Genomic DNA, 12,128 nt, shown 5'->3' on the forward strand with positions numbered 1-12,128 from the left:
AAACCGTGTGAAACGTAGTCCTTGGGCGATCATGTGACGGGCCAGAGCTCGAGTGTAAATAACAGACAGCCTATTAAAAGTTATAGATATTTGTTTGTTTTTCTGTCTCCTCAGCGTCTCGCCTACAGCCCGGACACACCAGTGGGTGACGCAGCCAAACTTTACTGGCACTTCCATCGTGTCGACCAATCAGGTGCAGCGGGAGTGGTCATCACTCTCTTCCTGTACGCGGTCCTCTTCCTGCTCTCCATAACCATCCTCTCCATTAACATCCTCAGGTGAGGACACACAGGGAGATACTGACCTGATCCAATTCCTATCATTTGGCAAACTATATGTTATTTTAGATATAAATATTTAAGCATTAGAAGAGGAGCTAAAAGTGCATTATTTTGATACCTAAAAGGGATTTGGTCCCTGTTTTTGTGTCACTGTATACGACAGCAAAGTAACCTGCTATGAGCCTATTTGGCTCTTGCTGTAGGAGCAACCAACATAATGACAATGCATGAAAGTATTAAAAAGCACCTGGACATGTTCATAAATCCATTCTGGTTCCAGTGGTTCCGGTTCCTTCTTTAAACTCTATTGCTCATTCCCCCCTAACTTTGAGCTCTTATCTTCCCGATGTCCAAAAAGCAGCTCTTGCTGGGGAATTATGATTGGGTGAATTGACGCAGCTTGTCGGGACAGTAAGACCAATAAAAGGGTAAAACCCTTGCTGAAAGCACGCCAGCCCTCACCGGCCTACGACTCTCAAGCAGAAATTACTCTCCACCTCTCACCCCCGCAGCCTCGTGCCACGTCCACCAATTCCTCCTCTCCTCCATCCACAGAAAAGCACATAAGAAAAAAGCAAGAAAAAAAACAGAAAACCAATGTTGATCTAATCCATTTTGATTTTATAGTCGCATGGAATTACTTGTGCAGCTATGCATCAACCTCACACATCTACACACGCACACACACAGAGTTACCGGACACAAGGACACAAATACACGCACCACACAGTTGCCTTTTTTGAGCGCACCATACTCTGCAATTGGTTGGAAAAACCGAAAGTGTTTCTAATCCAAAAGTTAGATGTGTTTTAATATAGCGTGAATATATAACCCCCTTACATTATCCGGTTAGGCATGGTTTTGCATGGTTGGTATCATTGTAGGTTTCATACATATTGAAATGGACTGCATCTACATGGTGGTGCACACACATACTCTGTTTTACTGCACTGTGTGTTCCACTCACGTCTCGCAGATTGAGGTCACACATTTTTGTTTGTATTATAGTTTAGCAACTCAGACTGTTTTAACACATTATTTCTACTAAGGCCGTGTGTCCTTTTTAGAGCTGTTAGAAGATTCCAGATAACTGGTCAATAACACATTTTGACTTTGTTTTCTCTATCTTAGAAAATGCCAGGTGATTGTCATTGCATTGTAATGGGAGGGCAGACTTAAACATGCACAGCAGAACCACTAATTCAAAATGTCCAGCTTAAAGGATGACTATTACACTTTTTAAATAATAGAAGGACATCATTTTTTTCAGGATGGAAGTAGCAAAAAGCAAAAGGGCGGATGATAAATTACTGAATAATGTAACTCAGTGTTCATCCAAGGTGTGTTCTCCCACCCTCATATGAGACCAAATCCCATTAACGGTTCAAAATGTAAGAGAACCCTTATTGAATTAATCAGTTTGAGATTGGCGGCCGAGGAGAGGGTGCCATCTAATTTCAGTAAGCGGGACGCTTATCGGGCTCCAGCTAAATGGACAATATTAAAACAGCAGCCGGGAATAATGACTTCTGCCACTCAACCGCCACGCGGGTTTGTATTGAATGTAGGCCACGAGGCTGAAGCAAGGCTGATAATTTTATGGGTTACAGTTTCCTATTGGCTGCAAGGAAGGGGCTCTGACACAGAGCGTGACCTATTTCTAAAAAAATCCCTCAGGCTATATGTATAGATAGAATGGACTGTTATCCTTTTTTAATTACATTTTAGGCAGCCTTTATTCACTGGCTGCAAATATACACATCAGTGATGTGTTTGGCATCTCTATCCTCTTTGAAACTTCATAAACACCAAGTGAGTGATGTTACATTGATATTGGGGTGGTTACATTCAAATAATTACAAGGTTAAAAAACCAAAAGAAAAACATATTTGACTTGCATTCCCTTACATAATCTCTGTGTTTGTGAATGGAAATACAGCATACAGTCTCAGCATTGACTAGATGTAAGGGGGCAGGAAGACCCAATAGCTATACAATAGCCAAATCACATGTTGAGCATCATCAAAAATGCCCTGATTGGCTATTATATTTTGTAAAATTCATGTGTATTGGCATGCTATTGGGAGGTTGGACACTCTTTTAGTAATGTTATAGAGCATATTCAGTGATATGATTTAGTCAAAAACAAAAAGAAAATTAATTTGTTTAATGTATGAACGCTTCCCATGGAAAAATACCCTCCCCTTTTTATCCACCATGGTCATGCCAAGATGAATATCCTGTTAGAATATATTCCATGAGTTAACACGTGTCCTTAAGGTGACCCCTACACCGAAGAAGAGCCGACGAGAGCCTTACCATCCAGGTCGAACCTCAGATATAAGTAACACATACTTACATCCAGGGCACTTCCAACACCGAGGAAATGAGCTTGTTTTGAAGCAGCGAGATACAAAGATGGTGAATTCCTCCCAGAGAGAGACCGCATAAATGAATGAGAAGCAAGATTTAAGTGTAGGATGAAAATGAATACATGCTATTCCTGTGTCTGAGGTCAAGATTCTACAAACAGCCCTCTCCCAAGAGTGATGGGGAATGATGCTGAGTTCAAAGCTCCGTACCAGCTTCTTGTATAAATCCCCGTCTCCTTGATGTTGGTTTTATTTGAGAGTTGATTACCCTCTGACAGACTTGAATCTCTATGGAAGGGCGCAAGGTCTGGCGGTTTTGATGGTCAGCCAAGGCATTTGTTTACAGATATGGTGATTCTTTTTAGGTCTCGGCTGCATGCACCCTTCTGTGCAAAGGAAAGCTAACACTTTGGTGATGTGCGCTCATCTGGAGGTATGAATCAATATGCCTTCTGCCGTGCCGAACGTTTCCTTGTGACTCAGGCCAGTCTCTCCAGACACATCTGCAACCAGCACGTCCATTGCATCTGCCATCTTTGAAGCTCGACATTAACACGGAAGAATATCCCGGGATCTGACTCCCACACAGTAACAGATGCACAACCACGCAGACCAACAGCCATTGCTGCAGCTAGTGTTAACAAAGTGCTTCCCACTCACAGGCCAATTTGTTTGATTCCTGTTGCTCTTTCATTGTGTTTGTATTGATGTATTAGACTTTTGTAGAGCGTCACGCTGCAAATATGCTGTGTGAAATCAATAGAAGATTCATATTGTGCACCAGCTAGTTGGGACCATTGCGATTTGACCAGTTGCCATTGTGAAACAGAGAGGACATGTTTAGCATGGAGGTAGCAAAGCTAGTTATCCACAATTATCATCTTTGACTAAGATGTATGTTTTTTCTTGCTTTGCCATTTGACCCCACGTGACCTTTACAGGCCAAATACAGTGATTCAGGATGGTGTCACCCCTGCTACCACTTCCCCCCTCTTCACTTCTTCTCACACCACACCTTCCAGATTCCACAACGATGGTCGCATGCTGGACGTCTTTCAGCGGCTCACAGCTAGGGAGGGGACGTACTTCCTGCCTCAAGACCTGGAGCTGTCCAATCAGGAGCTGAGCTACGTTGTCAAGAAGGCGGAGCAGTGGAGAGGCTTTAATGGGGAGCGGCGCAAGGTCAGCATCTCACCACACTGCAGCCTCTCCTGTCTCTCTAGAAAATGCTCTTCTCCTCAAACCCTTGGCGGTTAATTGGGAGGTTTTCCCCACAAGTGAATGAGCCAAAAGGTCACTGATACTTGTCCGTAAGATTGGACCGAGTAATTACAGTGCCGTGTTCTGAAGGAAAGGCTGGCTGAGGCAAGATGAGTGCGATACTAGAAGGGACATTTAACGGCATCACACGGTTCAGTTAACGCCGCGTCCCGGCTGGTCACTTAAACTAAGATATTAGGTCCGAGAGGATGTATAGGATAGGCTCATTTTATATCATTACATTTTCTTTAGTTACATTTCAGAAAGCTGAGAATTCATCTCAGAGGTCTTTAGCTTCATTCTAATTAGTACAAGATAATTACCAAAACAGAAACTCGGCTAGCGGGCTGCCTGATTAGTCGATGGAAACCAATTTCCGAAGATATTTCATTAAAGAAAGACTGCTCAATCAACACACACATAGTAGGGTGCATGAGCATATAAGATGGACAACTTGGTGTCATGGGGAATGCAGGCCTCGAGTTTGCATAAATCCATGTGCCCCATGAAATTACTATTGCTTGGGAGAGATGTTTGACAGCCGAGCGCAGGTCGATGGCGACGACACAGGGAAGGGCAGTGTATTAGCACCGAGCCTACACCCGATGTGAAATCTTTGCATAGTGATTGAAAATGTGACTTGTTGAGATAAGGGAAATGGAACACAGCGATCAAACTGCAGCCCCCTTTAATTTATTCCGCAGGATTTGTTAGTGGCACACATCGCTCGGTGTTCTCCGTGTTCATTAACACCTTTGCTCTTTGCTTGCACGAGTTTATGTCGCTATAAAGTGGTCAAATGGAACCACAACCATTCTCAGTTCCTGGTGGATATTTTTTCTCTTACTGGGGGGAGTAAAAACTTTCCACATAACATGTTTTGTGACAGTTACGGTAGTCCATATTTGTATGCTTGCGGAAATCTGAAACTTCACCGAAAATTCCCTTAGTAGTGGTTGACAATTTTCAATACCTGATTTCCATTAATAAATAGTGTATCTCTCATCAGTTAGTTTTGAACAGTGTGCATCTGCTGCTTTATTGAGCACTACGATGGCAGATCATAACAATCTTAAATCATCATTTTGCATAAACATAGAATCAGAGGTTGACCTCGTGAAATAGACAGAAGATGATGAATGTCGGTGCTCGAAAAGGGCACACCCATCTTACTGTTTTACAATTTAATATTACACTCACAAGATAAGATTTGTGCGATCTATAACTTACTACATGTAGCGTGTTCAACTGCTGTTTGTCCTTTTTATAAAAGAATAAATATAAATATAACACCTGTCTTGTAAGCCTTAACTAACTGCAACCCGTGCTGCTAGAGGTGACTACACTGCTGCTAATGGGATGGTGATGGACCTGTTTATTGGAAGAAAATTGAACCTCCCAATGTTTGGAGACTTTGAAGGAAATTACACCCCCAAAGTTTGTGATTAAGAAAATGCTTCATTTAGCCGCTGATGGCCTCTTGCGGTGGTGGCACTGCTAAATCATCCTCGCATTACTGCAAATCTCCCTCCAAAGCAACAATTACAGCATACTTCATACTGTCCCTAACTGGCCGTTATTAAACTGATAAAATGCTAACACGTTAACACATTCTCCAGCATGATGAAAATTTAGGGTTATTGCATTTTATGATTTTTACATTACTCAAGCTGGCCATTTTTCATCAAAATAAGATGGGCCATGCCATTATTTCATAATTATTGTAACACTTTCTCCTGTAAAAAGGGGTCACTTTCCTAACTCAGCAAAGACATATCCCTATTAGACTAATTTGCCTACATGCAAATTTTTGTCATTTTTCCCTCATTAACTATTTATCAACGACAGGAAAAAAATATATTCATGAAGGCGAGCAAAGGAGCAGCCCGACAGAGCTGAAGCTAATATTTTGCAACTCTAATGATTTTTTGCATCCTTAATTAGATAGAATAAGGTTGATATGATTAGGTCAGGACGTAGTGTTTTTCATTAAAAATACATTTCAGAAACTGTATTCCAAATGTGCCCTTGCAATTAAATAATGAATCCGACGCATTCCTTATTACGGACCCAATTAATATCAGAGGCAAGGGCGTAATTTTAATAACAGTAGGCCACGAGGCCTTCATTAGCTGACTGAGAGAAAGGAGGGATGAGGAGAAGGAAAACAAGCTACTCACAGGAACAGCAGCAGGCTGATATTGAGCCAATTTTAGAAAGTTATTGAACAGTACGCTCTTGAAAGGAAAAATAATGACATTTTCAACAAATCAGATCTGGGGCAAGCAGGAACTGCAAATGCTTCTTGTTTGTTTTAGACTAATTTGATACCGGTTGTATGTCAGGTGCCAGACAGGGCAACTGCAAATGGAAAATGATTGAGAGAATCACAAGTGCAAAGTATTTTAAGGTTCATTTCATAGTTGACGTAGGTTATAACGTGCTGCTGTCATCTTAGAGCCTCTTCTCTTGCACCCTTTAGCAGCGTTCCTGTTGCATTGTGATCACAGTTTGTAGTGTGTTGCTTGACTGGCCATCAGTCGGGAAACCTTCAATAAAAAAACGTTATAAAAGTTAGAAATCTGTCAGCCAGTTAGCCCTTTGCTTGACCAGCCAACCCTCTTTTTACCTGAAATATCAGAGTCTCATGTCCCTGAACTCACCACTGGTCACATCACGTGGAGGCTCAACTACACGTGATGTGGCCACGCTTTTGGCACAAGCAGTGATTGATGTTACACAAAAGATGTGCAGAAGAAACAAGCTATACAATGTGGCTTTAATGAAGGACATTAATGTGCAGTGTGCAGAGCATCAGAGGTTTCCCAATGTCATGTGTAATGTCATGACTTAACCACTGTTTATCCTATATAGTCAGGGACACACAACAGAGTAAGGTTGAAGCAAGTAAAAAACAAATGAAGGAGGATTATAATCAATTAGGTGAAAAGCAGTGTCCCGGATGTGCTGTGCTGTACCTCAAAAGTCAGCAAAATCTCTCTGAGTCTGTATCTCCCTCCAGCACTGAAACAGTAAAAAAAGAATCCACATTCAATAACCAACTTGCAAATGGCCTATTATTATCAAACTTGTAATTCTCACAAGGCAGTAATAAAACATAATCTAATTTTACTTTCTCACCAATTAAATTTATATTATAGATTCATCCATGCCATATGATCATTTGAGTTGCTTCAAGGTTTAAATATGACTCTGGGGTTAAGATGTCAGCAGTGGAGCTTACCAGCTAAGCAACGAGGTGTGAATGAGTCAAGGATCTACCTGCGTGTTCATTTAATTTGATCCCAGGAAGGAAAGAAAAAGAACGAGTTTCCGTCAAAGCTCATTAGCTTTGTGGATAACAGCTGAGAGTTGAGGCATTAGCTCACACATTGGCATTTTTCATAATTGAAATTCTTTCAGACTTGCCTCGCACTTTTGATTCCCCACTGCTATTTACACAAGTAGAGCCGTCACACCTTGGACATACTTTGTGTGTTGTTGTTCCATTGTTACTTTAATTATTACAATTTTTTTTATTCATGTGATGTTTAGGCTTATATATAGGGTTATGTTGACATTTAAAGTCTAATTTAACATTTATATTTCTGCACAGCTTTTCTACTAATATTATTGGTAGGCTATTTGTATACTTTACAATTAGGATAAGCTTATTAGAAAATATGACTATTTTGGTCTGGCGATCGACTGAATAAATAAACTTTGCGTACAACAGTCCACCTTCAACCCTCTCGTCCCCTGTCTCTGTTACTCGCTCTCTCAAACACACACAGACACACACACACACCCACACACACACACACACAGACACACACACGCACCAGTGCTCAGTCTGCACCTACATATTTTTACGTGTCAAAACTGACAAGTCTTATTCATCAAAGGAAGTTCATTTAATGAGAAAAAACTACTAACTCATTTAATCTGATAAATCACTATCTTCAAACTGAGAATTGTGTTCACGGTTGTTGTTTTGTTAAGGGTGGTAACGTTTTTTTAAGGGCGGTGACATCTTAAAATATGAAAATGGCAAATGGCAAATGGCATGGAGAACTGGTTCTCTGGCACAAAGGACACGCATATATATATATATATATATAATATATATATATATATATATATATATATATATATATATATATATATATACATCTATAAGGGCACAGGTGGAAACAATCAGGGGAGAGGCAGACAATCAGACCAGGGGGGAAACACACAGGGGGAGGAGCAAGTTTGCCTGAAAAGAGAGGAAAGTTAACTTTCAAAATAAAACAGGAAATCACGAGACAACATGGACACAAGACACACTGGTTAAATTAACTTAACAACGTTTCTTGACATATTTAGTTTGGAAACTCGTACACTTTGTGCAGGATGAAACGAACAAACATGAAGCCTACACTTTTCTACTCTGATGCTGCTCTGAGCTAGTGAGTGTGCTAGCAACCATCATACTAGTGGTTCAGTAATGAGCGCCATTAATTATGTAAAGGCAGTGATGCAGATGGACCTAATTAATTGTCTCCCGTCACCCCGTTGATTACTGTACCTGGAAGGGAGGTGTTAATTTCTGTAATACTTAAGCAGGTACGCAAACTGTTTTGTCAGAGCCACAGCCATGACAATGACAGAGGAGAGCGCCGGCTCACCCGCTAAAGCGCTGTTCCTGTTATATTACCGAAAGGAAAGTTTCCCGGTGGTGGTGACATTGTGATAATTGAAGGAGAGAGGGAGAGATTAAAAGAAGTGGGTAAAGGAGGGAGAGAGCGTGGGGGGGGGGGGGGGGGGGGGGGCCCTGGAGATGTTTTCGCAACCTGATTGCATCAACATTTGCGTACCTTCGCGCCGTTTGTCACCGTATGTCTAGGTAATGGGTTACCGGCGGGCGAGTTTTGGGAACACCCGAGGTGCTTTGCAACAGCAGCGTGGTTGGTGGGGAGTAAACCTGTTGAGCGTCAAACAGCACAGATTGGAGTGGTAATGATAACCTGAGTCTGGGAGGCTGGCTGTTAATCATGTCAGATGTGTTCTCCATGTTAATGTATGCAGCAGCGTCATGATGGTACCAGAGAGACACTCGGGTCATTACCATCTGACTAAAAGATTCGGCAAAAAAGTAATTACCATGTGACAAAAAAAGAACATTTGTTGCTTTAATCTCATTTCAAAAGAAATATTCTATATTGCCTTGCCTTTCAAAAGATTATGATTGCAACATTATTGCGAAACACTCAATACACCCTATTTACCATAATTTCACAGGCATCATAGTGGCCTCTTAACTCTCTGCAGTAATCCAGTTGAAACTCTATTTACAAGACAACAAAGCCATGTAGCACTTCACCTGCTTTATTCATCAGTCTTGCTGTGCCAATAGTACAGTAAAGTTACGGATGGGGTCACCCGAGACGCAAATCTGAACTCAAGCAAAGGAAGAAGAGGCGTTGGAGGGGAAGGGGGACAGAGGGAGCAGTAGGCCGTGACATGATACACAGGAACCGCTGTCACACAACAATAGAACCCTCAGCTCCTCAACAGGAACCATAACAGCAACACAGGAACACCAGGAGAGGAGAGGAGGAGCTGAGTGCTTCAGGAGGGGTCGTCTAGAGTCAGAGGGCAACTACTGGTCTATGGGTGTGTGTGTGTGTGTGTGTGTCCCTGCATTAACATGGGATCACCGGAGTCCTACCAACCCCCCAATAACCTCTACCAAAGAGCAATGTGGTCCGTATGTGCGTGCGTGTGTGTGTGCATTGGTGTGTGTGTGAGTTCAAGCATGTGCACGGTGTGCATCTATACAGTATGTCTGTGCATGTGTGTCTTCCATCGTGGACATTTGGAAGTGTGAGTACATGCATGCAAACCTTTCTGCCAGCCCGCACATGTGCATGTCACATTTACAGTGGCTTCTTCAATTACAGCAGATGGGTTTCTTTTTTTTCTTCTTTTTTAGTGGGCAGCACTGAAGGCCCCGATGGCCCGAGGCGATAGCAAAGCAGGCAGGCAAGGACAGGAGCGACGTAGCAGCAAGCACAGCATCCACAGTCAGAGCATTAGGGAGCTCAATATGAGATATGACTGCAAAGGCTACATGCCTGTGTTCATGAAAAGGTCACGGACTTTGCTGGGCAGTAATGTGTGAAGACGCTACGTAGCGGTTAAAAAAAGATGGGGGGTGGAAAAGACAGATAAAGATCAAACACATGTCCCCTCTCACCTCCTCTCCAGTTCACACGTATAAGATTGTGTGGCAACAAATTACATGAAGAACAACTTTTCACACAACAGTTCTTTTAAGGGCTCTTTGTGCACATTTGACATGAACCCAGCTCTTCCGGGCGCTGCGCTGCTCTCCATTAGTCCGTCCTTGTGCACTTTGCACAATGTCGGCACGTTAGATTTTATGTACGGTTAGTCTTTCTTTCTCCACCATCGGAATTCATCAAATGCGAGTATGTATTAAATGTGAGTCATTTTATTAGCAGCCCCAACAGTGAGTGTACTTTGCCAGGTGTTTATATGTGTCTCTGAATGTCTGTAGACAGATTTGTTTTCACCGCGAAAGCGATGAAACACGATCTTCCTCGATCGTGTCATTAAACTGTACAGGTGTGTAGTCGAGATCAAAATGAACCAATATAATTTGGGTATCTTTCGGCATTAAATTAGCATAGCAATTTTGCATTCAATTTCCATGTATTCCCGAGCAATTCATCTGAACTATCGGTTAAACAGTCTTCACATACTAACAGTATACGGGAGTGCAAATTGCAATAGGAACTCGTTTCATGTTTTTTCAGCAATTATCAATTACGTGTAGATTTCTTTACACAAGCTGAAGAGTAACAGGAATTTCAAAGAGAAGTGAAATGGAAAATGTACAAACTCCTTCATATGGGTTTTCAAAGTGAATATTTGAACTGAAAGTGCAATAAGTTAAAAACAACAAGGTGCTTCTTAAAAGTGCTTTGTTACAAAATAGTGTGTGATGTGACCAAAATAAGTCTGTTCATGTTGGATGTTGACTTGAAGAAGTAGAGACTGATTCAATGAGGGTTTGGGATGCTTGCCGGCGGCTGAAAGACACCACCGGTTTCATTCAGTTCGGCGGCATGCTTACGATGTGGTACCTTGTGTCCCGAACACAGCAGAATAAGAAATAATAGAAGGCAGATACGGGTGCTGCCTCACACTTGTGGGTCATTATTGATGATTAGGAGGGGTTATTTTTTTATGAGTTCATTTTCTATTGTATTCTTCCTTGAAGATCCTGCTTATTCTGCCTTTAAATCCCAAAGCAAGGGTGAGGTCATCCTGTAATCGGGGGTTTATTATTCTCAATTATTATTATTATTATTATTATTATTCAATATGTTTGTTTCTCGTTCAGTGAACACAAGTGATGCACTCCCTTTCCCCACAATCCCACCACTACAATGTCTCCTCCCATTTCTAAACAGGCCGAGAGAGAGAGAGAGAGAGAGAGAGAGAGAGTTCCAATATGAACTCGTCGGTGTGAACAGTTTAATTACAGGGAGTGTCAGCCCCATTGCTTAATGTGTCCCTCACAATTAATCCAGGGAGAGGATGTCATTATCTACCAAAGCCTGGGCCTGGGCAGGCTTTTCTGTCAGAAGGAAAAGAGGGAGGGAGGGAGGGAGTGAAAAAGAAAAAAGGAAGTGCCTTTGGTTAACAGCCTGTATGGTCAACCCCTGTGTCACACAAATGGATCAAGCCAAACTTCTTGTATTTCAAAAGATTGTGTTCTTGGAATGTTTCGGACACTCGCCTTTTGTGACTCCGTGAGGGAGGAAGAGGATTTTTTTTTTTCTTCAATTTCTTCATAATATTAACTTCGCCCGTCAGCTGTCAAAACATTTCCAGCTGGAGGAGATTAAATTGACGTCGGCTTTTCGCCACTTTGAGATGCTTCTTCGTCTTTCCTTCCTTCTTCTCATCCTCTACCTCCCCTCCTTCTTCCTCTGTCCTACAGAGCCCCGCCCCTTTTCCCCCCTGCCATCCCATGATGTGAAACAGAAGGCAACAAATCGGGTCGTTTGGAAAGTGAGAAAAGATTCACAGACGTGGAACAAAGTGGAATAGGACTTATGTCCGTTCCGGAGGTTTTCAAACCACCTGTGTGTGGATATAACATATTAGAGAGAGATTAGTGTAACATGTGTGGACCAAT

General features: G+C 42.0%; 1 protein-coding gene across 1 annotated transcript in view; it reads left to right on the plus strand.

The window, feature by feature from the left end:
• ofcc1 (orofacial cleft 1 candidate 1) overlaps positions 1 to 12,128 on the plus strand; it is a 79,245-nt gene that overhangs the window by 52,978 nt on the left and 14,139 nt on the right. Inside the window, exons 20-21 of the mRNA XM_034560738.1 lie at positions 115 to 278; positions 3,676 to 3,835. Of these exons, the coding sequence (XP_034416629.1) occupies positions 115 to 278; positions 3,676 to 3,835 (324 nt within the window). The remainder of the gene's footprint in view (positions 1 to 114; positions 279 to 3,675; positions 3,836 to 12,128) is intronic.

This window comes from Cyclopterus lumpus, chromosome 20, assembly GCF_009769545.1.
Source record: "Cyclopterus lumpus isolate fCycLum1 chromosome 20, fCycLum1.pri, whole genome shotgun sequence".
Classification (NCBI taxonomy): domain Eukaryota; kingdom Metazoa; phylum Chordata; class Actinopteri; order Perciformes; family Cyclopteridae; genus Cyclopterus; species Cyclopterus lumpus.